Consider the following 25,295-nt stretch of genomic DNA (forward strand, 5'->3'; position numbering starts at 1 on the left):
CTCTTTATAGCACTGGCTGTCTTAGAACTCTCAGAGATCTCCCCACCTCTACCTCCTGGACACTGGAGTTAAAGGTGTGCCCCGTCATATCTGGCCTCCAGTCTACATTTTGAGCCCCAGTGTTCCCAAAGCTGAGACAGCAAAGCCAGTTCCCCTGGTCCCTGTGCTGCCCCCTTGTTCAGACAGCAGGGTGCTCCTTCCACTGGCTGTGCCCCTCCTCTGCGGCTGCTCACAAGGCCTGCCATCCTTCACACTAGTGTACAAGCTTCTACGAGCTTCTAGGTGTCCACCCCAACATTTGAGCCAGTGAGAAATGAGGGGAGAACCTGCCCTACCTGTCTTGGCACAGGCACACTGGCCTAGGCTTGCTGGGTCACTGTGAGTGGTTGGGATGATCCCAAAGCCAGCCCCGGAGGGCTGGTGACAAGGCACAAGGGTCAGATGGTCTCACCTTTTTCACGGTGTGAAAGGGTGTCTGGCTTATAATGCTGGTTGAAGTGCTATGGTCAACTCCAGCAGCTGGAGGATCGTGAAGGAGTTTTAGCTGCTCTGCCTTGTCTATGTAGAAGGAATGGCTCATCGCCTGCCTAGCACACTTAGATACTATATTTCCTCTTACACAACTCACGTGTCCCATACCACACATACCACACACACACAGTTGCATATGTCACAGAAGCCGCAGACTCGAATGCACTTGCCTGCTCAGCCCAGTCACATCCACACACATATGTAGATATATGTGGTAGATACTTGCCCTCATGCAGACACCAGTCCCGTCTGAGCAAGCTCCCCTTGAATTATTTAACTTATATGTGCCAAGGCTTGCTTTAGTTAAGCTCTCACTCTAATCTCATCTGACCTGGGATTCACTCTGAGGTCCAAGGCAGCCTCGAACTCACAGCAGTCCTGCCCCAACTTTCTCAGTAATGGGATTACACTAGTGAGCCACCTCACTCAGCCTGCCACAATGGGGAAAGGCTTGTTTGGCTCATGGCTTCTGAGGTTCCAGTCTGTGATCAAGAGACTGTTGCTTCTAGGCTTTTGGTGCAGGTAGGGATGCACAAAGCTGCCCGCCTCACAGCCAGAAAGCCAAAAAGAGGAAGAGGGTTGGGCCCATGGTCTCTTTTGATGGTGTGCTCCAGTGACCAAAGCACTTCCTGAAACTTTCTCACTTCCTGGTAGCGCCACCCTGCGGCCGCGTCTTTGCCGCGTGTTCAGCATCCGAGTCACTGTGCTTGGTTTTTCTTCTCAGAGTTGAGTGGGCCTGTCTGTTCGATGCTTGGCATTGAATTAGATTGAGCAGTATGAAATTGTCACTATTTTAACCTGTAAAAATGCCAATTTAACATGACTCAAACTAGTACAAAGTATCTGACATGAATTACCTCAGTTAGCATCTAGAATAGACCTAAGAGGAGCTCCTGAGTCTCCTCTCACTGGTGGGTGACAGTAGGTGTCCTTGAACTGGTTCCTTCTGGCTTAGACCCCAGCCACTCAGTCCAGCATCACCAAGGAGATCCTTTGGCTCTTGGCCCTCAGAGACAGAGAGGGAGGAGACTGGCTCCTGAGTGGGTTCCTGCGAGTATTTTAAGCTGGTTAGAGAAGTGGTCCCTGTATTTCTCATGCTGCAGGAATGTTTCTCTACTTAAATCATTAGAATAAATTGTTAAGGAAGAGAAAATAGAGATTTCCCTCCATATAAGGAACATTCCAAAAACATGACAAACAGTACTGAGAGTCCTCTCCTCTCACCAGCAGAGAATGCGCCCTGTGTCCCAGGGCCTGGCCTCACGCTGGCGGGAGCATATGTGCATCCCCTGATTCAGGCACATGGGCTGGTTTGGGTTTTGACGTGTAGTTTCCCCACCCAGAGCCAGGCGGATGGGTCAGTAATGTGCCCTGGGCGCCTCCTTGCATGGGGCCGGTACCTGTGCCTCCTCTGTGCAGAGGGTTGCTAGAGTTTGAGGCAGTCTAGTGTGGGGAGATCAGGGTCCATTCTCCTTGGAGAGGGGGTGAACCAGGGACCTGTGTATCTGCCTGTGTCTGCCAAAGGGTTTTGAATGATGGAGGAAAGACAGGTGGCAGTCTGAAGCTGGTGGCATGGAGCAGCCTGTGGCTGTCTCGGCCTGCTGCCCAGAGGGTAGCCGTGACAGCGTCACAGATGGCAACTGGCTGGTACCCACACCTCGCAGCTGCCCACCGAGGGCCAAGAAGCTAATTTAAAATGTTAACAAAAATAGAAAGAAGTGAAATGACTTATAGTAATACATCCATAGACTCTCTCTGTGTGTGAGGGTGGGGCATATACATATCAGCCCTATACACATACATCCCTAACCCTCTATTTTTTTTAAAAATTCATGTTCACTTAATATATTTAATTTTTTTGAGACAGTGTTAGTCTGAGGCTGGTCTGAAGCTCACCGGCTAGCCCAGGAAGGCCTTGAGCTCACGGTGATTCTTCTGCTTCTTGTCTCCCCAGTGCTGACCTTGCAGGCATGCTCCACCGTGCCTGACTTTGGCGGCATATTTAGTTTGCCCCCTGTATCTAATATGTCGCTATGGGAGCACATGAACAAGATGAAGACCACTGAGCTAGTTATTAGTTAAAAGTGATCAATGGGGGCTGGAGAGATGGCTCAGTGGTTAAGAGCACCCGACTGCTCTTCTAGAGGTGCTGAGTTCAATTCCCAGCAACCACATGGTGGCTCACAACCATCTGTAAAGAGTTCTGATGCCCTCTTCTGGTGTATCTGAAGACAGCTACAGTGTACTTATATATAATAAATAAATAAATCTTTAAAAAAAAAAAAAAAAAAAGTGATCAAGCCCTGGGTGTGATTTAGCCTGTGCTGCACAATTCAATATAGCCTCGTCATGGTTCTTACACTCAGAAGCTCTGTGGTCAGTGGCTGTTGTAAGGACACTGTTGTCGCAGGTTCTCATGGTGTTTCATGGCCATTGTCTGCACTCCCACCTCTCTCTGGCTAAGCCTGTCTCTGCCTGTGTTCCCAGGGCTGTAACGAAAGCCTCATGTTTCTCCAGTTTTGCCTTCTGCACACACCTGAGGACAGTGACAACAGGGCCACCTCTAAGCTTAACATACAGTCCCAGTGCCCTTCCAGGTGCTTAGCCCCACTCCCTGGTCAGCTGCGGAACCAAGTGCGTTTCCTGTGTATATGTTCTGTGTACAGTATGAGGATGTGGCCTTAGGCCTTGACCTTATCCACAGCTAGACCATTCACAGGCTTTAGTTTATCCATCTGGAGGAGGAGAGCGCCTTGCGCCCAAACTCCGTTGAGACAGGGACCCCTGCTGGGATTATTTGTAGTCTGAGTCCTGCGAGCCCCTCCGTTGAGACAGGGACCGCTGCTGGGATTATTTGTAGTCTGGGTCCTGCGAGCCTTTATGTAGCTCTAAGCAGTCGAGCAGCAGCCGCGTAGCGTGGCACACAGTGGGATATGAAGATGGGTGCTCAGGTGCGCTTCCCACAAGCTAGTTTTGTTTGGAAGGACTAGGGGCTGCATTTTATTTATTGATTTATTTTTTTATTTTAAACACACATGCACGCACGCACGCACGCACACACACGCTCGATGTTGTGGGTGTGTGCATATTGCTGTGGTGAACGCGTGTGCCGTGGCATGCATGTGGAGGTCAGAGGACAGCCTGGTGGAGTGGCTTCTCCTCTTCCACCATTACGTGCATTTCTGGGGATGGAGCTCAGGTTGTCAGCCTTGCACGGCAAGTGCTTTCCCACTGAGACGTCTCACGGGCCCCTGGGGAGTGAATGTTCCTGCCCTCCATGCACGCACTAACCCATGTGTTTACTTCTCAGCCCAGGACCCAGGCATCTCTCCCAGCCAAAGTCTGTGTGCGGAAGGTTCTAGAGGCCTCAGCGCAGGCTCCTTGTCAGAAAGTGCAGTGGGGCCAGTAGAGGCCTGTTGCCTGGTCATCATGGCCACAGAGAGCAAGGTGAGACCTCCGTGTTGTGGACCAGAGCGATCCACAGCCTCTGCCTATCCTTAGTCCAAGCCTTGCCCAAGACCCAGCTCCCAGCCTGGTCCTGCCTGTGATCAGAAGTTGCCTTGCCTCCAGCCCAGCCCTGCCCAAGACTGGATCCCATCCCATTCCTCACGGCCCCACTTAGACCCCTGGCCTTAGTCAGCCCTTCCGTCAGCTCTGCCTAGCACTACTTGCAGACGTTGTCCTTTCCTGTTGTTTCTCCCTGACCAAGCCCTGCCCATGTCCTAGTCAATGCCCCACCTATAACCACAGCAGCCCACATTCCCCGGCTCCTGAGCCACCTCCCATACCTAGATCTACCTCTTTCTCCTCTGCCACCCTTGCCTTTGGGCTCCCTCTTGGCCAGTGCCCCAGCACCATCCCTGAGATGGTCCGTAGAGTGTTTACCTGTCTCCTCTTCGGAATGCCTCTCTCCACCCCCACACCGACTGACAGTGATGGCTACAGCCATGGTGACCTGTATACCATACCCACCTGGTGCTTCAAACAAAGTTAGCATTTCCTCAGCACATGGACGCCACAGTGGCACAGAGGGGAGCCTTAGGAATCACTTACATCTTCCACGTGGTTTTTGCCTCTTACTTTCATTGGCTAATGGTGACTGCCCACCTAAACGTCCTCTAGCTTAGCCCACATGCTAATCAAATGATCAAATACTTCATTGTGGGCAGCTACCCGTGCACTGTAGAGTGTTGAGCAGAGTCCCCCAGATACTGTCACATCTACAGTTCTGGACAGAATTAACCCTCTAAAGAAGCCCTGTTTTAAACAGCACGCTGTTACATTTCTTTTGGAAATGTCTCTAAGGTCAAAAGTGAGACCCGTGGCAAAGCCGATGCCAACACCGTGTTGGCCTGTGAGGCTACCCTGGGCCACAGTCTCTTCTCGGGCATTGTCTCTGTCGTGTGAGAACCCTCTGGGCTGGGAGAGTCACTGGTCCTGGTCTGCTCCCCACTTGTGTTTGTGACACCTCTGAGAGATTATGTACCCTAGAGACTGGGAAAGTGCTGAGGACAGCTGCTGTTCTTCCTTCACGGTAGGTCGCCGCTGAAGAACTGTGCTCCCTGCTCAGCCAGGTCTTCCAGATCGTCTACACAGAGTCCACCATCGACTTTCTGGACCGAGCAATATTCGACGGGGCCTCCACCCCTACCCACCACCTGTCAGTGCACAGCGGTATGTGGGATGGAGGAGGGGGAGTGGTTGTCAGTGCACAGCGGTGTGGGGAGCGGTTGTCAGTGCACAGCGGCGTGGGGAGCGGTTGTCAGTGCACAGCGGCATGTTGGACGGAGGAGGGGGAGCGGTTGTCACTGCAAAGCGGTATGTGGGATGGAAGCGAGGGGGTGCTGTGAGCGTTCACAGGAGCTGTTCCCAGACAGGGCTGCAGGGGAACTGGGCAGGCGGAGCATGCTTTGAGGACCCTCCCTTTTGGTATACCTGGGCTGCTCTCAGCGTGTGGTCCCTTGCAAGACCGCAGGCAGACTGCTTGAGGTTGCTGAGGTTTTGTGGGAGGCTGAGAGACCAGGAGACTGGAGAGAGGCAGGAAGAGCCAGAGGACCCTGGAGGGCCAGCACCTCTCTCTGCACCACCATGAGAGCTGACGTAGTGCGGTGCAGACCTCCTGTCAGTCAGTAGATATTTCCTGTCTGGGTGTGGTGACATATACCTGTAATCCTGGAACCCAGGAAACAGAGGCAGGAGGATTGCTACTAGTTTGAGGCCAGCCTGGGCTACATAGCCAGACCATGTTTCAAATCAGCACACTTCTTATATGTGTTACTTTTCTCATTGCTATACCCAGTACCTGAAAGATGGCCGTGTAAGGGAGGAATGGACTATTGCCTGTCTGTCCCTCGTGGAGGGGAAGGCGTGGCCGCAGGAGTCAGAAGGCTCTGTCACGTCCGCTTGTGTCCTTAGTTGGGAGAGCAGGAGATGAGCAAGTGGGGCCAGGCTGTCACACACCAAAGCTTGTGAGCCTTCCCTCAGCAAGGCTCCACTGCGTCTCAAACAGTGCCACCAGTTAGGACAAAGTGCTCAATCCCGTGACCAGTGTTGGAACAACCTTTGGGAAATAGTTCACATTCAAACCAGTTGCCCATGGCCCCTCCCAGCATGCTCCTGGCAATCAACTGATGCAAAATCAATTCATTCTGACTTCAGAAGTCCCTGTGATCCTTGACAGTCCCAATACTGTTCAAAAGTCCAGTCTCTCCCCAGAACATATGACAGACCTTTACCGCCCCAAAACCAGTTTCCATACTTGGAAGCCATTTCCAGGGCATAGGGGCACAGGACACTGCCAGCTTCTTCTTCTTTTTTTTTTTTTTGGTTCTTTTTTTTCGGAGCTGGGGACTGAACCCAGGGCCTTGCGCTTCCTAGGCAAGCGCTCTACCACTGAGCTAAATCCCCAACCCCGCCAGCTTCTTTACCAGAGTGGCCCTCCCTAGTTCCCAATAGAGCCTATTCCGTATCTGAAACTTAGGAGCACAGTTTTCACCAAGTGCATTTCTGTTCCATTCTGGCTTTCCAGACTACTATGAGCATGTCCCATTAAGCCCTAAGTTCAGACTCTAAAACATTCCTCCTACAGGCCAGTTTCAAAGGCCTACGAACCACACACTCAGATTTCTCTCTGCAAAGGCCCTAGTTCTGATAGTATAATCTATTAGCGTTCTTTAGGTAACAAACCCATAGAATGAATATATACTACAAGGAGAGCCATTGGACTGGCCCACGCAGCGCAGGCTGGGTAGTCCAGGAGTAGCGATCTGTCAGCACACTGGAAAGGCTGAACTCAGTGTCTGCTCAGTCTGTCAGGCTGGGTTCTTCAGCAGTTCCAAATGGTGCTAAAGGCCTGGGGGACTGTCAGCGACAGGGTGGGCGCACTGAGGAGGAGGAGCAAAGACAGCAGGTGAGCGGCCGCACTCACCTCCTCAGACAGCTCTACAGTTGGCCACGCCACTGGCAGAGCCGCCCTCTCTGGGGGAGGATCTTCCGCTCTTCAGTTGGTCCTTCCAGGAAATGCTTTCACGACTGACCCAGACGGTCAGTCACCTCTCTCTTAGTTGATCTCAAATCCAATCAAACTAAAATTAGCCACCACAGTTCACTGTGAGAAAGCTCACTGAAGGTACGTCTGACCGCAGCTGACAGACCCCAGTGCTCAAACAGCCCAAGCTCGTGGAGCTTAGTCCTTTCTAGACGCTCCAGAGGCTCCAGTTCCCCGCCTTTGCCAGCCTCTACTCCAGTGCTTCTCCACCTTCCTAACGCTGCGACCCTTTAATACGGTCCCTCAGGTTGTGCTGACCACCAACCATAAGGTTATTTTCATTGCTACTCCAGAACTGTAATTTTGCTACTGTTAATGGATCCAGTGTAAACATCTGATGTGTAGGATATCTGATTTGTGACCCCCGAGGGGGTTGAGTCACCAGGTCTCATGAGAACCACTGTTCTAGAGGCTTCCCTAATCACTGCGTGTGCATCTCTGCCTCTCTCGATGATGGCCACACCTCCCGCTGACACACACGGGAGCTGTGTTGGGCTTTTCCTGACCATGACATGACCTGTCTACTAAGGAACACTTCCGGAAGTGTTTGCCTGGCTCACGGCTTCTGAGGCTTCGGTCTGTGGCCAGACCTGTTCCCTGGGCCACGATGAGACAGATCATGGTAGGAAATCAAGAGGAACAAAGACGTCACTTCCTGGTGGCCAGGAAGCAGAGAGGCAGGGGGCTTCTGGACGTGATATGGTTCCAGTGCACATAGCCCCAATGACCCTACTTGCACAGCTAAGCCCCACGTCTTCAGGTTTCCAAAACTCCTGAAATAGTGCCATGAGCTAGGACAAGGCTTTGGTACATGAGCCTTTTTGGAGGGACGTTTCCTAATCCAAACCACATCAGATTCCCCCAGCACAATTCAGGTCCTCTCCCTGTCTCAGGTCTTCTCTTTAGTAACCTTTATTAGTGTTTGCCTTGCACTGTTGCAGTCACAACCCCAGGAGTGGATGTGACATCTTCAGAGGCCATCGCATGTACCCGGTCCCTCCCCATCACTGTCTCCCACTCCCAGGTAGCCTCACTCAGGACTCCATCTCCCCGAGAGCCTTTGTTCACTGCCAGTCCTGTTGTTGGGAGTGTCTTTCCTCGGGGCTGGAAAAGTACAGTGTAGTCCTAACTACACAGAGTGGTACTTACTGGGTATTACACAGGCTACTGCCGTGGGCCAGATCTCTGCTATACCGGGGCACTCGGCTTGTCCAGGCTGAGATCAACTGCCCAGCTCTGTGGCTTCTGCTGGGTAACCTGGGACAAGTGGCATTCATTGCCTCCAATTTAGCTGAGCACATCTCCAAAAGCAGCTGGCCATCTGTGAGTTCTCTGTGGACGTCATCCCAGCCTGTGACAGGATGTGTGTTTGAAAAAGTCCTCAAGGGTGATGTGGGCTCAAGTCTGGGGACCTTGCCTTGGTCACTCAGCACGTTCCAGGGTACAAGCTGGACTCCTTCCTATAGATGTGACATGGGGCTTACCTGCACGGAGTGCTCAGTGTCGAGCCAGCTGGGCGCCTGGGCCTGAAACACCTGCCAGCCCCTGAAAGCCCTCTGTGTGTTCTTTGTCTTTGCACAGATGACTCTTCCACGAAAGTGGACATGAAGGACAGTTATGACGCCGACGCCAGCACCTTGTGAGTGCAAGCACTGATTGCTGGGTCTCGTGTCTGATCTCTATCTAGCTCGGCCCCACAAGTCTCTTCAGCACCACAGAGTCCAGTATCCCCCGTGTCCACCTCTAGAGCCCCGCCAGTCCTTTCTCGTTCCCTACCTTCTGTGACCTACAGAAGGGACCTTGGAAAAGACACAAAATGGTGGTGCCTTGTACCCTTTTAAAGCCTGTTAGCTCGGCCTGTGCGTTCTCCCAGCCTTCCTGACCCCCTTGCAGAGGGCCAAGCCTTCTGCCCTCGCTCTCCCTCCCTTTGCCCACGGCCCACTAAGGTTGGCTGACTCCTGGGATCTCCTCAGTCTCCGTGTGTGACTGACACCAAGCAGTCTTCCTTAGTCAGTGTCCTTTGCTCATATGGTCGTATTTGTGAACAGGACAGCAGGCCCCACCCACATTGTACCTTGTGCCTTTGCAGCTGCTTCCCGGACTCTGGGGATGTGGGGGGCTTGCCGCCCTTGCCCTTCTGCATGCAGGCATCCCCCCACAGCAAGACGGTCAGCGAGAGTGAGCTGAGTACCAGCGCCACGGAGCTGCTGCAGGACTACATGCTCACGGTAGGCAGAGCCCCATCGCTGGCCTGGTTCTACCGTGGGGCTGTGGGGTCTGTGGGGTCTGTGGGCCCGAGTTGGCGCTGGGTTGTTTGGCCTGGCCCATGCTGGTTCTGGTTAGGAACAGCAGTTCCAGTGGTGCCTAGGCCTCCTGCCTCTGTCTTTGACGTGTGTACCCCAGGTCACGTGTGTGCCCTTGCTGCTCCATGCAGAGCTGGCTTCATGCCCTTTAGCCCTACTGAGGACCTTTTTGTTTCAAGTCAGCAGATCTGTGTTTGCCCTGCTTCTCCGTGTAGTTCCTCTGCTGAGCCTGATGACAAGACACACACGGTTGGTACGTAGCAGGCACACGCCAAGCCCTCATTTCTCTGCACTCCTTTCCCCTCAGTTACGTACCAAGCTGTCATCACAGGAGATCCAGCAGTTTGCAGCCCTGCTGCATGAATACCGCAACGGGGCCTCCATCCATGAGTTCTGCATCAGCCTGCGGCAGCTCTATGGAGACAGCCGCAAGTTCCTGCTGCTTGGTGAGTGGGGCCGGGAGGGCCACTGGTCCCCTCTGGGAATGTGCAGAGTTCAGACAGGAGCGCTCCTCCACGTGCGTCTCATCACAGCTTGGCTGAGGCTGCAGGACTTACTCCTTAGATCCCTGAGCTGAGCTGATGGGCTCTGCCAGGAAGTGTGAAAAGGGTCCTGAGACTGAGTCTAGACAAAACCCATCAAGTCAGAACTGCCACTGGGAAGAGTCTAGGGACTATTTAAGGGGGTGTCTTTGTCAGTGGGTTTTGGGGAGCATGTAGAAATTTGTTGAGTGGAAAAGCAAAGACTATGTAGATAGAAGGACCCATCTTTGTACATGACACCCAAAGTGCCTGGCACATTCTTCAGAGCCACGGCCAGCCTAGGTGTCAGGTCTGCTGCATCAGCCTCACACCCAGAAGAACAGTGAGCTGGCAGCAGCTCTCTAAAAGCTCTGGGGTTCTCCCAGTGCTCCCTGTCCGTAACCAAGGGAGGCCAGCTGATCTTGCTTTGTATTGGCCGGGTGAGCACCAGCTGCTGGCCTAGGGCTGTCTTCGGTAGGGAAGGACTGGAGATAGGCTCTAGTCTGAGCCTCACTTCCTGCAGGACCAGGTCCCCAGTAAGGTTCTGGTCTGAGCTCCTCACTTCCTGCAGGATCAGGTACCCATAGTCTGAGCTCCTCACTTCCTGCAGGATCAGGTACCCAGTAAAGCTCTAGTCTGAGCTCCTCACTTCCTGCAGGATCAGGTACCCAATAAAGCTCTAGTCTGAGCTCCTCACTTCCTCAGGACCAGGTACCCAGTAAGGCCCATGTTCCAGGCCCCTGGCATCCAGCCCAGGATGCACACTCAGAAGCCTGAGGCCAGCTCCTTCCCATTTTGTTCTCAGCTGCCTCTATGCCAGAAATGGCAGTCGAGTCATGCATGATAGGACCCAGCCATAATCTGAACACTTGGGAGACAGAGGCAGGGGGATAGCAAATTCAAGATTAGCTTGGATCTCAGAAAACGAAGGCTGGAAGAGAATTGAGCTGTGGGTACTGCCGCTTCAGGCCTCTGCTTCTGTTAGCCTCGAGGCCTCTCTACCGCCTCCTGGCCACAACCTAAGCAGGTTTTTGTAGGAGTACAGAGTCTCATGCAGGTCACGCTGGCCTCAAACTCTGTGTAAGGGGGGGTGACCTTAAGCGCCTTACCTTCTGTCTCCTGTGTTCTGTAATTAGTAGTGTAAGTGAGGCTCCACCTCAGGAGAGTGCTGTCTGTAAACTCATCTGCTGTGGCCATGAAACCCTTATCCTGTCTGGATGGGCCCAGCCTGCCTGCCCACATCAAGGTTCTGGGATTCTGAGATACTGGTCTTTCTGAGTAGGACTGGTTTTGGCATGAGTCCTGGCTCTGAGGACAGACATCTTTGCCAATGGCTTTGTGGCTTTTGCTTTCTATCCTATTAGACAGGGGCTTTGAAGGTCACAGACCCTTAGCTGATGTCATGCCTCAAAGCCAAAGCGGGTGAGATTGACAGACTGCAAGCTGTTCATAGCTGGGGCCCTTGTTAATTAAACCTGCTCCAGGGCACGGCTTGTGTGGTGTGGGGGTCCTGAGCCACCCTCTGAGGTGTCACTCTGGGGTCATATGTTGGCAGGTCTGAGGCCCTTTATACCTGAGAAGGACAGTCAGCACTTTGAAAACTTCCTGGAGACCATTGGCGTGAAAGACGGCCGTGGCATCATCACTGACAGCTTTGGCAGGCATCGCCGTGCTCTGAGCACCACCTCCACATCCACCACCAATGGGAACAGGACCACAGGCAGCCCTGATGACCGCTCAGCGCCCTCAGAGGGGGATGAGTGGGACCGCATGATCTCAGACATCAGCAGTGATATTGAAGCACTAGGCTGCAGCATGGACCAGGACTCAGCGTGAAGGAGCGTGACAGCCTGTCTCACAGCCATCCCAGGCCTTCCTTCCTGGGAGGAGTGCCCAGACCCAAGTGCTAGCCCCTCCCTCCCAGCTTGGAGCTAGGGAGGGGCTGCAGACAAAGGTGGCTCTGGTGGCCAGGTCCTCTACTGTGAAGGAGTGGAGAGCTGCCACAGGACATGTGCCCCAACACAGGGCGGAAAGCTCTGTGCCTATTCCTCAGGGGCCCAGCAATGCCTGTAGCACATCCCCACTCGGGGAGGGCCAGGTGCAGCTGCAGGGAGAGCCAGTCCTGCCGGCCTGGCCCTGCACAGCTGATATTTGCACATGACTCTCCTCTCCTAATTCTCAGAGACCTTAAAAAGAAGTTTACTGCAATGTGAATAATTTAATCTCCGGTTGTCAAGCATTTTTTTTTTCTATTCCTTTTGGTTGAAAGCCATGTTATCACAAATGGGGACAGGTCCATTCTGGTCCCTGTCTACTGGACCATGACTGCCCGTAGCATCCAGGGCTAGGGTAGAAGAGACCACTGGTGCTTCTGCTTTGGCTCCCTGGACAGGGACAGGAGCAGGCATTTTGGTATCTCTCACATGTCGGGGCTACCTTGATCTATGCATTCTGTGTATAGATTATCCAAAGGACTGTCCCATGCTCTGGCCCTGTCCCTAAGCCTCCGTGATGATCAGGAGTGCAGTGTATAAGGAAGAGTGCAGCCCACAGAGCTGAGACTCAGGGCTGCTGGAAGGCTGACATGGGTCCCGTGGCCCTCACTCTGTCCCCTACCAGTCAGCTCTTCTCATGCCTGTCCACTTCATTCTGGTCTCTACCCTCTAGACCCCTTGAAGCTCTCCTAGCCACCAAGAGAGCAGGGGAGTGACCGGGGGTCAGGCTGCCCTAGAAAGCTAGGCCGAGGAGACTGGCCTCTGCTGCTCATCCTTGGGGAGGAGGCTCTGTGTCCTGGTCAGAAGGCCTGGGATGGTGGCAGAGCCCTTGGGGTTCCTTGGACACCTCAGTTGTACCCAGCACAAGCCACAGTGTCACGGATGCTTTCCTGAGCGGTGTTGTGGCTTCAGGACAGTGTGTGACAGAATTCTCCTGTCACCTGTCCTGGAGCTAGTCATGGGAGCCCAGGCCAAGCCAAGGAAGTCAAGCACTCTTGGGGTGATCTCTTGCTTGACATGCAGCTGATTCTCTCCTGGAAGTGGAGATCCTGAGGCGAGGCTGATGTCCACCCTGTGCCCAGTTACACCCAGTTCATGTGCACAGCAGCAGGGTGTGTGGGAGGGCAGGACCAGGGCAGCCAACGTCTATAGCCAAAGCTGCAGGAGGAAAGGCCAGGGAGTACAGGGGTGCGGTGCCAGAGAGAGGCAGGCGAGGAGACACCAGAGGGCAATCGGGTAACAGCAGAGATGGATCAGACACTAAGGGGGGGCAACACTGGGGTAATGGTGTCATGCAGTGAGGTGACAGAAGGCAGCGAAGTGTACCAGGTGCCAAGGGGATGCTAGAGGGCAGTGACTGGACATCAAAGGCCCTGACGAGACACCTAAGGGTGACGAGACAGACAACTGAGGGGACTCCAGAGGGTGATCATGTGACACCGATTTATTGGGCTGCAGAGCTGAGGAGAGGCAGACCGGGCCCCCGCTTCCAGTCAGCAGCTACATTGTCAGTTCCTGCAGAAGAATCGTCATGTTAGCAGAAGGTCTTTTTTGAGGGACCTCCCTAGGATCTGGGCTGAAGAAGGCTAATATGTGCTCACCATGATGGCATTGACAATGTCACTGTGGTTGTCCTTCAGGGCCCGCACAGCCTTTGCCCTGGACACATTGGCCTGGGCCATCACCAGTTCAATGTCACGAGGTTCTAGCCCGGCCTCCTCTACCTAACAGAAGGGAATAAGGAGGTAGCTTAAGCTGCCTGAGACCCTTTGAAGCAGTGTGCCCACCCGGACCTTCACCCCATCCTCAGGCACCCTTCAGTGCCCAGAGCCTCCAGGCCTCACCTCCTCCTCTTCCTCCTCTTGCTCCTCACACTCTGGCCTCACCCGGGGCCCAGGGGCCAGCTCAGGGACCAGGGCTGAGGACTCTGAGGGCACCTTGAACTTCTCCGCTGCTGCTTTGTGTACTTGCTGGGACAGATCCTCAATCTGCAGCACAGACAGATTGAGTGGAGCTCACTGACCCGGCCCTCCCCTCCCCAACCACCACATGATCACAGCCAAGACAGACCTTGGCCTCACCAAAGACCACATAGGTGTCTGAGGCAGGGCTCTTGAAGACATCTGGCTTGGCAATCACAAACAAGATGTTCTTTGACTTCTGGATGGTGATCCTGGTGACTCCCTGAATCTGCCGTAAGCCCAGTTTCGACATTGCCTGTGGCAGAGAGCAGGAGACTCAGACCGCCTTTCCCGGTGTCTGGATGGCTGCCCTTCCCCTGGTCAGGCAGACCTCCCTCTGTAAGGGCCTCCTCAGGACATCCTCGTGTTTAGGGGGAGGGGCGGGTTTTTAGATTTGACTCAACCCTCTTCATGATAGTATTTCTCTGGCTTCTGGGTTTGGGGTCATCGGTGAGGATGTCTCCCTTTATATATGTCCTCTCCCAGGGTCCTCTAGGAGAGCTCCCAGCTGACCTTTCGAGCCTTCTTCTCGCTGCGGCTTTGCTTGGCTTTGGCAGTGGTCTCCTCATTGCTGCCGGCTGGGTCCTAGAGGAAGGTGAGAGCTAAGCATCTGTCGGGCCCAGCTGGTGCTCACCCAGAGACCCTCCCCCTTCTGGGGCCAACCTGTGCCGGGCACTGCGATTTCTGAGGTGAGATATCCTGCTCATCCAGCTCACCCGACGACTCCCCGTGGCTCTCCGAATGCTGGCCGGAGCCTGGGGCCCTCTGCGAGTCTGGGGGAGGGGCGAGGTATGAGGGCCTCTTACTAGTGCAGGGTCCACCAGTCCCATCCTCTAGTGTCTCCCCGGAAAGAGTCCAGCTGGCCCAGTCACTGACTCCCCCACCCCCACATCCTCTTACCTTCCTCCAGGCTGTCCTCATCCTCTTGTTCATGAGCTGGGAACCCTCGAGGGCCCGATGGGTTTTGGGTCCCAGAGGGAGGAGGCACTTGGCAGGGGCTTGAGATGATGCAAGCCGGGTCTTTGGCATCTGTGGGGGTCACCTTGGGATTGGCGGAGTGAGGTGAGAGGCTGACACGTTGCCGGGCTCCCAGAGGCTTTGTGGATCCTGAGGTGGTAATGGCAGCAGCTCCCTGGACTCCTGCCCGAGACCTCAGACCATGAGAGGCTGAGGGCTTCTCCTCTTCCACAGGGTCTTTCTGGGAAGTGGGGCACAGGCAAGGGTCTGGGGGCCCTGGGGATGATTGGAATGCCCTGTTGAGGGCACTGGGAGCAGAAGGGTCAGGGTCAGGGTCCAGAAGCCTATTCTGAGGTGTGGTGAGCAGGTCACCTGCAGAGTTTTCTGAGGAGAGATTAAGGGTACCAAGGGTCACCTTGGGCTGTTCTCCGCTGCCTAGGCCTAGCACAGGCTCCGGGTGCTGAAAGGGTGGTGCACACCTGGCAGTCTCTTCAGAGTAGACCCTGCTCAGTGTGCATGTGGCTCTTGCTGGGGACCCTGGGCAGGAACCAAGCTTGGATTGTACAGATACAGCCACAGGAAGCCTGGGGCCTGAGGAGTCCTTGACACTCAGGCTTGTTCCCTCCCCAGCGGAGTTCATCAGCTGTGGCTGGCTGGTCTCAGAGCGTGCAGCAGAATGCGCCTTGAAGGTCTCCGTGGTACCCTGCGATGCTGTTGACTTGGACCCCTTTCCCTGCCCTGGTGGTTTGGGGCCTCTCCCACACTTGTTCTTGGCCCTCGAGGCCTGTCTTTGAGGTGAGTGTGTCTTGGCCCCATCGTGGGCTTCAAGACATGCTCCTGGCTTGGGTGCAGCTAGGTTCTCAGTTACTTTCTCCCCCATACAGGATAGGGGCTCAGAGGTCTTTGTGCTCAAAGTGGGACCTGACCCTTCTCCTGGAACCCCAAGGTTGTCATTCTTTACAACTGGCTCTGAGCCATTCTGTTGGGCTTGGTCTGAAGCTGGGAGCTCAGAGTGTGGAGGCTTTGCATCCTGTTCCTTAGGCACTGGCCTCGGTCCTAAGGCCACACCTAATTCCTGATGGGCCTCAGAGACAGAAGGCTTGGTTCCCGGGGTGTAGCCTGCTTCTCTCTGCAGGGCCTGAGGGGTGTCTTGAGCACTCAGCTCTGGGTCTGAGGTGGACTCTATACCTCCAAGGGGTGGAGGTGCCACCACAGGCATGTCCTGGGTTGCTGTGGCAATCCCTTCATCCTGCCAGGACTCCATTGTGCCTGCAACCACAGATTCTAGGTCTGAGGTTGAATCTAAGCCTTGCAGTGGTGAAGGTAATGCTACTGGGGCAACCTGGGGTATGGTGACACCCTCCTCAGGCTGCTGTGGTTCCGGTGTGGCAGCAACCTCAGGTTCTGGCTCTGAGGTGGGATCTGAGCTTTGCAGGGGTACAGATGATGCTGTAGGAGACTCCTGGGGTACTGTGACAATCTCTTTATCCTGCTGGGACCTCAGTGTGAGCACAGCCTCAGGTTCTGGCTCTGAGGTGGGATCTGAGCTTTGCAGGGGTACAGATGATGCTGTAGGAGACTCCTGGGGTACTGTGACAATCTCTTCATCCTGCTGGGACCTCAGTGTGGCAGCAACCTCAGGTTCTGGCTCTGAGGTGGGATCTGAGCTTTGCAGGGGTACAGATGATACTGTAGGAGACTCCTGGGGTACTGTGACAATCTCTTCATCCTGCTGGGACCTCAGTGTGAGCACAGCCTCAGGTTCTGGCTCTGAGGTGGGATCTGAGCTTTGCAGGGGTACAGATGATGCTGTAGGAGACTCCTGGGGTACTGTGACAATCTCTTCATCCTGCTGGGACCTCAGTGTGAGCACAGCCTCAGGTTCTGGCTCTGAGGTGGGATCTGAGCTTTGCAGGGGCACAGATGATGCTGTAGGAGACTCCTGGGGTACTGTGACAATCTCTTCATCCTGCTGGGACCTCAGTGTGAGCACAGCCTCAGGTTCTGGCTCTGAGGTGGGGTCTGAGCTTTGCAGGGGCACAGATGATGCTGTAGGAGACTCCTGGGGTACTGTGACAATCTCTTCATCCTGCTGGGACCTCAGTGTGAGCACAGCCTCAGGTTCTGGCTCTGAGGTGGGATCTGAGCTTTGCAGGGGTACAGATGATGCTGTAGGAGACTCCTGGGGTACTGTGACAATCTCTTCATCCTGCTGGGACCTCAGTGTGAGCACAGCCTCAGGTTCTGGCTCTGAGGTGGGATCTGAGCTTTGCAGGGGTACAGATGATGCTGTAGGAGACTCCTGGGGTACTGTGACAATCTCTTCATCCTGCTGGGACCTCAGTGTAAGCACAGCCTCAGGTTCTGGCTCTGAGGTGGGGTCTGAGGCTTGCAGGGCTGGGGATGATGCCACAGGGGTATCCTGAAGCTCTGGGACACCTTCCTTAGCCTGCTGGAACTCAAATGTAGCCATGGCCCCAGCCTCAGGACCTGGGGTTGGATCTGTACTTTGTGGGGATGGAAGTGATACCACAGGAACATCCTGGAGTACTGTGACACATCCCTCATCTTGCTGGGGCTCTAGCATGACTACAGCCACAGACTCGGGGCCTGAGGTGGGATCTGTATTTTGCAAGAGTGGGGGTAATGTCATAAAGGGGTCCTGCGGTATTGCGACACCTCCCTCAGCCTTCCAGGGCCCCACTGAAGCCACAGCCACATACTCCATTGTGGAGGGAAGGCCCTGGCCTCCTTCCTTCAAGTTCTCAGGAAGGACTGGACACATGGCAGGGCCTGCTCCTTCCTGCAGATCTGGAATTGCCTTTGCAGTGAGGGGTTTACAGCCTAAGATCATGCTTGTCCCCTTCTGGCAGGGCTCAGGAAGAGCCTTGGATGCTTGTTCAGCAACTGAGTCATCTTTGTTCTCCACCCATGGGGTCACTGTGGTAGCTTCCTCCACCTGGGGGTCTGGAGCTGTTTGCCGATCAGGAGGTGTCCTAGTAGCTTCGGACTCTATGCCTAAAGTTAGAATCTCTTCTGCTATTTCTGCAGCCGACTCCTGGCTATCGGTTAGGCAGATCTCTTGCTCTGATGTCTGAGGTGTGAACTCTGCTGCCCCTGGAAATGCGGTCCTGCTCCTGTACTCCTGCTCTATATTCTGAGCACTGGGCTGGGCATGGGGCTCCCCACTGTATAGCCTGTCATCATCTGCCCCTGCGTAGGAAGCTGAGTCTGAGTCAGAGGAGGCCGCCGAGGTATCGTCCCGGAAGGCGAAGGCCTCATCCATGCCCTCGATAATGGACAGGTCGGACAGCGACTGCAGGAAGGAGGCAGATGTGCTGTCGTCCTCACCCTCTCCAGCCAGGTCTCCATCCGGGGTTGCAGCAGCAGCAGCAGCAGCAGCAGCTCCCTCCTCTTCATCCTCCTCCTCCTCTTGGGGCAACGGTGTCACCTCCACAGCTTCCACCTGGAAGATGAGGCTACCCCGGAAGGGCAGGAGGGCGGCAGGGATCATCGGGTCGTTGGCCAGGCAGTTTGGGTCAAAGAAATGGCCCTCTTGGCTCCAGGAAGAGCTGCAGTCTGCTGAGAGGCTGGACTCAGAGGATGGTGGCTCGGGAGGTGCCGTGGGGTGGGGCTCTAGTTCATCTACCACTGACCCTGATGGGGAGAGGCCCCACTCGGAGGGGAAGTCCAGCCCCTCGGCAGGGGCCAGCAGGCTGAGGGAACAGGAAGGCGATGAAGCCCAGCTGTCCCCGTCTGCCGTAATGTAGGAGCCGGAGGGTGAGGCTGGTGTTGAGTCCAGTAACTCATCCAGCAGCTCGGCCTCCAGACCCCAGGCACCCCTGTGGGGCCCATGATCAGGAAGCAGGGCATAGGTGGTCTTGGTGGGAGTAGAGGGGGGTGTGAAGTAAGAATCGAGATCAGGGGGAGGGGAAGGCACAGGAGGATCACCCTGAGAACACAGCTCCGGAGGTGGGTGCAGGGCAGTGTGCCCACCCTCCCGGTCCCTGAGCACTGGCCAGGCCGCCCTGGGTGAAGGGAGGACCTGGCATGTTTCCTCACCCATCACGATGCGGGGCTCCAGGGTGGTGGGGAGAGGGACATCGGCAGGCACAGGCCGGAGAGGCAGGCCCTCAGGGAGGACCACTAGGCTCGGGCTGCCCTCTGCCGGGTCCACCCAGGTTGAGGCAGCCCCACTGGGCCCTGCATCCCAGCTGGCCCCCTCAGGCTGGGGCCGGGCACCTGGCTTGCTGGACAGGAATGTGAGCGCCAGAGGGCTAGGCCCTGGGGTCAGGCCATGGGGCTCTCGTTGGTCCCCTTTCAGGATGGTTGCAATAGCTGCATCACATGGGAGATCTGTGGAGACAGAAAAGCACATGAGCTGCCCTCTGGACACATCTCAGGGTCAGGCCAGGTGAAGAGCTGAACACGGGGATAGGCAGGTTTCCATGGAAGTTTGTGGAGAAGACAATGGCCTGTAGGCTAAGTATATTTGAGGAAGAATTTCCAGGTGTTTCAGCAGATCAGGCAGCTGCTGACAGGCTCTGTAAGAAGGGGAGCCATGAAGAGTGCCATTGTGTATTAGATACTGAGGCTTTTTTGGGGGACACATCAGCACAGGCCGTGTCTCTATTCATAATCCAGCTTGCCCGTTCAGCTTGGTTCAACTGGGCTGGGCAGGAACAGAGAGCCACGAGAATCCACCGGGCTGCCAGCTCCTTCCTGTGACAAGGGCAAGGGTCCTGCACACTGCAGCTCTGGAACATTCCAGGTCTACTGTAAGCAGGAGGTTTTGCCTCTAGCCCCTCTCTCTCCTACCCTTGCTGCCCTTACTCGAGGCTAACCTCGGACTCCTCAGAGCTCTCAGCGTAACCCTGCATGGAGCTAAGTTTCCGGAGAACGGAGACAGACATGTACCACAGAGTCTGAACTGCGGCCTCCTGCTCAAAAGGGCCGTGGTGGGAATTGATGCCCTGGGAACAGGACGGCTGAGGGAAGAAGGCTGGTCATGTCCTCTCCATCGAGGCAGCTGCTCATGGTAATAGATTCTCCACCATGCTGCGAGCTCCCGGCCTGCCCTGGGGTCCTTCTCTAGGTCTCAGGCACTGTCTGGGTCAGGTACAGGTGCTCACAGAAACTCAGGGGCTGACACACCTTCTGCTGGCACGGTGCGCCACTTACACATGCTGGGGCCGTGGAGCGCTGTGGGTCAGAAAGTACTTAGGGACTTAGGACGGTAGCAAAGAAACCTGTCCAGATGGCGGCACTCCACACTCCCTCCTATCTTTCTGGCTGATGCTGTCTTGCCTCTCGATGAGCTGCATGTCCCTACTCGGGTTACTCTGCACATTCATTTGAGTCTGTGGCTTTTCGCTCAACCATCTAAGTGTTTCTCTGAGTGCTCATTTTTAAAGACTCTCTAGCAGCCCCTCCCTCACCTGGACCATGGCCAAACACACATCTCTTTGAAGTATCCACTTAAAGCCTTCCCAGTGTCCCCAGAGCTCAGTTCACGTCCTGCGTAAGAGGGGGAGGGGCAGTGCCTAGGGGCCTGCCGCTCCAGCAGGCACACAGCCAACGCTGCTGGCTTTACCATGCTCACTGGTGACAGGGCAACATTGCCTGCACCGTGGCGGCTTTGTCTTTCTCAGCTACTGAGCAGTTCTCAGCCAGGATGAGAGGGAAGCTGAAGGGGAGACAGCCACCTCCCTGATATCTGTTCTCAGCAATATCTGAGCACTAGGCTCTTTGACACCAGCTGGATTCGTTGACCCGAAGCTGGGCTACTAGGACAATCAGGGCTCCTGACAGAAAGGAAGGGGGGTTCCTTCAGGTTCTTTTAGGGACATGGCACTGGACGTGGGTGTGGCTAGTAGCCATCACTGGGTGTTCCCAAGTCAGGTTCTTGCCATCTACACTTCCTAGTGTGGCCCCAGGGCAGTAGGGCAGAATTGGGCCAAGGTTAAAATGGAAGGGGGAATAGAAGACCAAGGTGTGTGTGTGTCATTCAAGGTCACCAAGAAAACCAGCTTCTGACTGGGTCTGGGGAGTTCCAGCCTAGATTGCCTGTTTCCCTAGCAAGAGTAGAGTGAGAACTGTTAGCTCTCAACATGGACCCTGGCACAGCACTGGTACCACCCCCATTCTTGACCATCCTGTCCCTGATAACTTCTTGCACCCAGCAAGGTGCCCTTGGCTTTGCCCAAGTTACACACATCCCATCTCCAGCAGGAAGCATTCAAACTTTGAGTATCCTCAGGCCTGCAAGTGGACTGATCTCTACCAACATTTAATGCCCCTTCCTCTCCAAGATCTGTATAGTAAGACCACTGATGGCTAGGATACTTGTTCAAGGCCCCACCTCTCAGACCCAGCTTTGCCGGTTTCCTCTGGCTGGGCTTCCAGGTTCCATGGGTCCTACAACTCTCTTGTAAGTCTAGCCGCTTGCTGCCCTGGGTACCCAAGGTACCTCTAAGGACCCTCTGGTGGTCACAGGATGAGCCTATGAGGACCCTCTAGGCCTCCCACTTCCAAATCTGCCACCCCAACATCGGTTCTGGGGCCCAGCTCTCTGTGGACAATGGAACGCGATGTGGCACAGAGACCCAAGTAAATGGGACTTGGTCCAAAGAATACGGCCCCCCACAGCCCAGAGTGAAAGGCTAAGACGTTGCCCTTCATAGCTTCAAGGCTAGGAAGATGCTGCCTGCGGCCTCTAGGCTTTCATGAAATCCTGGGGCTGGGGGATGGGGGAAAGATGCAGATGGAGGGAAGAACCGCTCTGGAAAGTCAGGGGAGGGGACTATGAGGAGGTAGAGGGATGGAGGAGAGAGAAAGCCAGAGAAAGGTTTTGAGTCTGAAAGGGGAGCCGGCGCGCGCGGTCTCACCTGTGCGGGATCCAGACCCTCCTGCCTCAGGCAGCGGCAGCTCAGCGCCCGCAGCCTCCCCGGGCATGGCCTGGACGTGTGCCTGCCGATACCCCTGTCTCTCTGTCCCTCTGTCCGTCAATGCGCTCGGAGTAGCCAGCACGGCCACCGCCCCTCTGCTGGGGGGGGGGGCGGCGTAAATGACGTCAGCACTGCCCCGCCCGCCTATCAAGCCGAGTGAGCGTGCGCCAGCTCGCCGAGCACTGCGGAGCGCCAGAGGGAGGGCGCTCGTTCCCTACGTTCACCTCATCGCCTCTCTCCCACTGCTGAGCCTAGGGCCATTAGGCTGCGCCCTGCCCCGCCTTCCCCGCAGCATCCAAGGGGCCGCTTGGAGGCCAGACTCCTCTCAAGGTGACATCGCTTCTTAACTGAAAAGAGTCAAAATGTGTCTCCAGAGCCAGGGGTTAATCTGGGGAGATGGCTATATATTCTGCAGAGGGGGCAGGGCCACTTTAATAAGTGATGGCTCAACCTATCGCTCAATGTCTGGACAGAGGACACAGGGAGCCCAGGAAAGGAGCCTAAGCCCCTAAGCCCCAAGATGAGCTGAAACAGCAGCGCGGGATTGGCTGCTCCTGGAAGTCAGTCTCCATAGCAACTACCTCCTGTCTCTGTGGCAACGGGAGGGAGATGGAACCAGGTGCGCCAGGGAAAGCGGCTCCAGACAAGATCTTGGGCTGAGCTGGATCTTTGACTTCTAGCTCGGCAGTCTTCATTTCTTTCAACCTTCAGTTCCAACAGGGAAGAAATGTATCTCACTAACTCTATTCCCGCCAGCCCTGTGCCCCATCTCCAGAGACGATGCTTACCATTTCCCTCTCTGAAATGTACTATGTTTCCATCCCGGCTGTTGCAATGCTCAGCGCGTGCCCCCTCCCCTCCCAGTGCCAGGCACCAGATGAATGAATGACACATTGTCATCTGTGAGCTGGAGTCCGGGAAATTAGTAGCTATTGAGGCAAGCAAGGAGGGAGTGTCCAATGTATAGGACCTTCTGGATCTACAGGAAGCCAGGTGCTGTTCCCTATTCCCCTGTACCTGTCTTGAGGTGCACACCAATGTACCCCCAGCACCCTTACCCACCACATCCAAACAAGATCAGCATCTCCTGAAAAACTGCCTCACCTCTTTCTGTTGCTGACAAATCACCCTGTCCTCCTGATATTTGACTTTATATTTAAGGACCCTTACCTTACCTCCAAGGATCTAAGTTGTTTCCTCCTGTGGAACCCCCCCCCCCTTTTTGGAGTTTTTTTTTTCTTTTCCTGTGTAGACCTGGCTGTCCTGGAATCCACACTGTAGACAGGTTGGTCTCGAACTCACAGAGATCATTTCCTTGTGCTTCTAGTGTGCTAGGACTAAAGGTGTGTGCTGCCACCACCCAGCCCCCTAGTTGTTTTTGTCCCTGGTGTTTATCACAGCAACAGAAAGCAAACTAATCCAGCAATTGGTACCAGATGGGTTGTGGCTGTGGCGGTCTGACCATGTTGTTTTGTGGGAAGATTGCAGAAGTATCTGGAGCTTTGGGCTAGAAAGGACCGCCAAGAGCTTAATAAGCTGTTGTAGGGCTTGAAGACAGGAATGCTGAGGTACAGATGGTGGAGACCTGCCTTGTAATTACGACTGTGGTTTCTGGTTAGCTGGGGCTGAAGAGTCAGCTGTGATTTTAACAGGAGACCAGCACCACTAAAGTGAGACCCTTGCTTTACTGAGACAATTGACAACGGTTAACTGGGGCTGGAAAAGGGTTGAGCTGTGTTTAGAGACCAGCATCACTGAGACAAAGTCTTCTGAGAAGTGTGTTCTCAGGGTCAGCACACTGAACTTGTGGTCCAGCAGGACCAAAGCTTAATTTCAAACTGGTACCGAGCTTAGTATTGCTGTAAGAGTATCCCAGATGGTTCTGAAATCACCCTACCAGTACTGACGACATGAAGGGTTATGGAGAGCAGCCGAGAACAGTGTGTTGGAGACACCGGGTCTGTGGGACTAGGAACAGCAGTGGGTGGAGTCTGTAAGACTCCTCAGGCCTGTTTAGAGCCCAGATCCCAGTGCCTCCTAGACACTGAACTACACTGCTGGGGCTTGGCTTTGCTCTGTAACTGTGCCCTGGTCCTTCCCTCTTGGAATAGAAGTACATGACTTGTTTCGGATTTTACAGAAGTCCAGTTGAGAGACTGGATTTTTAAGACTTAACTTTTAAAGGTGTGTGCCACCATGCCAGGCCCACTGTGTGTGGTATGTGCACACGTCACTGCAGATGTGGAAGTCAGAGGACAGTGTATAGGAGTTGGCTACAATCCTTCCACCATGCTGGTCCTAGGGACTGAACTCAGGGTGTTAGGCTTGGCAGAAAATGGCTTTACCAGCTGACTTGTTTTGATGGTCTCATAAAATATGTATTTAAAAAAATGTCCTGGGGTTGGGGATTTAGCTCAGTGGTAGAGCGCTTGCCTAGCAAGCACAAGGCCCTGGGTTCGGTCCCCAGCTCCTAAAAAAAAGAAAAGAAAAAAAATGTCCTTAGATCATCCTTCAAAACATTTTTTCTAGTCTATAAAACAGTACCAACATATTTAATAACTGGGCTTGGTAGTAAGTTCCAGGATAGCCAGGGCTAACCAGTAAGGCCCTGTCTAAAAAAAATCAAAATAAGGCAGGCATTGGTGGTATACACCTTTAATTCCAACATTTGGGGGGCAGAGGGAGGCAGATCTCTGAGCCAACCTTGTCTACAGAGCATGTTTCAAGACAGTCAGAGCTACAAAGAGAAACCCTGTTTCAGAAAACAAAAACAAAAAAGTGAAGCAACAAATATATTCCCATACCAACATGAGCAAAAATCAGAACTCAAATAACAGAAAGACAACAGGAAGGAGGAAAAATAACTCTTCATGTCCAAAGCAGGGTCTGGGGTATGTCCCATAATTCCAGTGTTTGGGGGGCAGAAACAGAATTACTCCAAGTTCAAGGCCAGCCTAGTCTACACAGTGAGTACTAGCTCAGTCAGAACTACCTGGTAACACCCTGTCTCCAAAGAAACACAACAACAACAACAACCCAAACCAAAAAACTAGATTGGAAATTTCTGCCAAAAAGTGAAATTAACATAAAAATTTTAAAATGTTTCAGGAAAAATAGCTGTGTCATCATTTGTTTTCAGGGCAGATAACTTGGCCCAACAGTGGGGCTGTCTGGCAGGAGCCATCAGTCCTCTTCCTAGACCCTATACAGACCTGAAGGAGAGCTGCAGGACTTCTCACTCCTTCCCCTCAGCCTCACATTTGGTCCCCACATCCCAGGAAAGCAGTCTCTAGGAATGGTTCCTACCCAGGGTCACCCACATCTTTTACCAGGACCTCTCAGCTCCAAGTTCCAGATGTAATGCTCCTGATATCTCCTGACACCGTCTGTAAAGCACTGTGGTTCAATGAGAATGGCTCTATCGGGCCATGTATGAACACATGGCCACGCTTGAACCATTAAGAAAGGATTGGGGGGTTGGGGATTTAGCTCAGTGGTAGAGCGCTTGCCTAGGAAGCGCAAGGCCCTGGGTTC

At 54.2% G+C, this 25,295-nt stretch overlaps 2 protein-coding genes across 5 annotated transcripts in view; one reads left to right on the top strand and one right to left on the bottom strand.

Moving 5' to 3' along the window:
- Ccm2 (CCM2 scaffold protein) overlaps positions 1-12,124 on the top strand; it is a 45,679-nt gene extending 33,555 nt beyond the window's left edge. For all 3 annotated transcript variants that reach the window (XM_039092067.2, NM_001126275.1, XM_006251318.5), the window contains 6 exons: positions 3,842-3,978; positions 5,070-5,205; positions 8,660-8,717; positions 9,168-9,306; positions 9,689-9,827; positions 11,458-12,124. In XM_039092067.2, the coding sequence (XP_038947995.1) occupies positions 3,842-3,978; positions 5,070-5,205; positions 8,660-8,717; positions 9,168-9,306; positions 9,689-9,827; positions 11,458-11,738 (890 nt within the window). In that variant the 3' untranslated portion in view covers positions 11,739-12,124. The remainder of the gene's footprint in view (positions 1-3,841; positions 3,979-5,069; positions 5,206-8,659; positions 8,718-9,167; positions 9,307-9,688; positions 9,828-11,457) is intronic.
- Positions 12,125-13,322: 1,198 nt separating this feature from the next.
- On the bottom strand, positions 13,323-22,850 carry Nacad (NAC alpha domain containing). Of its 2 annotated transcripts, NM_001100655.3 has the most exons (9): positions 21,702-21,805; positions 17,051-19,170; positions 14,758-16,210; positions 14,521-14,630; positions 14,371-14,442; positions 13,967-14,113; positions 13,741-13,884; positions 13,498-13,620; positions 13,323-13,411 (listed from the first exon to the last, which is right to left on the bottom strand). In NM_001100655.3, the coding sequence occupies exons 1-9, from the start codon at positions 21,766-21,768 to the stop codon at positions 13,397-13,399; spliced, it is 4,251 nt and encodes a 1,416-aa protein (NP_001094125.3). In that variant the 5' UTR covers positions 21,769-21,805; the 3' UTR covers positions 13,323-13,396. The 2 variants fall into 2 exon arrangements, with proteins under 2 accessions (NP_001094125.3, XP_038947687.1); XM_039091759.2 differs by having other exon boundaries at positions 14,758-19,170; positions 21,702-22,850.
- Between the last annotated feature and the right edge of the window lie 2,445 nt (positions 22,851-25,295).

Source organism: Rattus norvegicus, chromosome 14 (assembly GCF_036323735.1).
Source record: "Rattus norvegicus strain BN/NHsdMcwi chromosome 14, GRCr8, whole genome shotgun sequence".
Classification (NCBI taxonomy): domain Eukaryota; kingdom Metazoa; phylum Chordata; class Mammalia; order Rodentia; family Muridae; genus Rattus; species Rattus norvegicus.

What these genes read in the sequence shown, in the direction of transcription:
- Nacad (XM_039091759.2), bottom strand. Translation starts at nt 21,768, where the DNA reads ATGCCCGGGGAGGCTGCGGGCGCTGAGCTGCCGCTGCCTGAGGCAGGA. An exon ending in GCGAGAAGAAGGCTCGAAAG is followed by an intron (nt 14,114 to 14,370) that starts GTCAGCTGGGAG and finishes TCTCTGCCACAG; the next exon opens with GCAATGTCGAAACTGGGCTT. An exon ending in AAGAGGAGGAAGAGGAGGAG is followed by an intron (nt 13,621 to 13,740) that starts GTGAGGCCTGGA and finishes CCCTTCTGTTAG; the next exon opens with GTAGAGGAGGCCGGGCTAGA.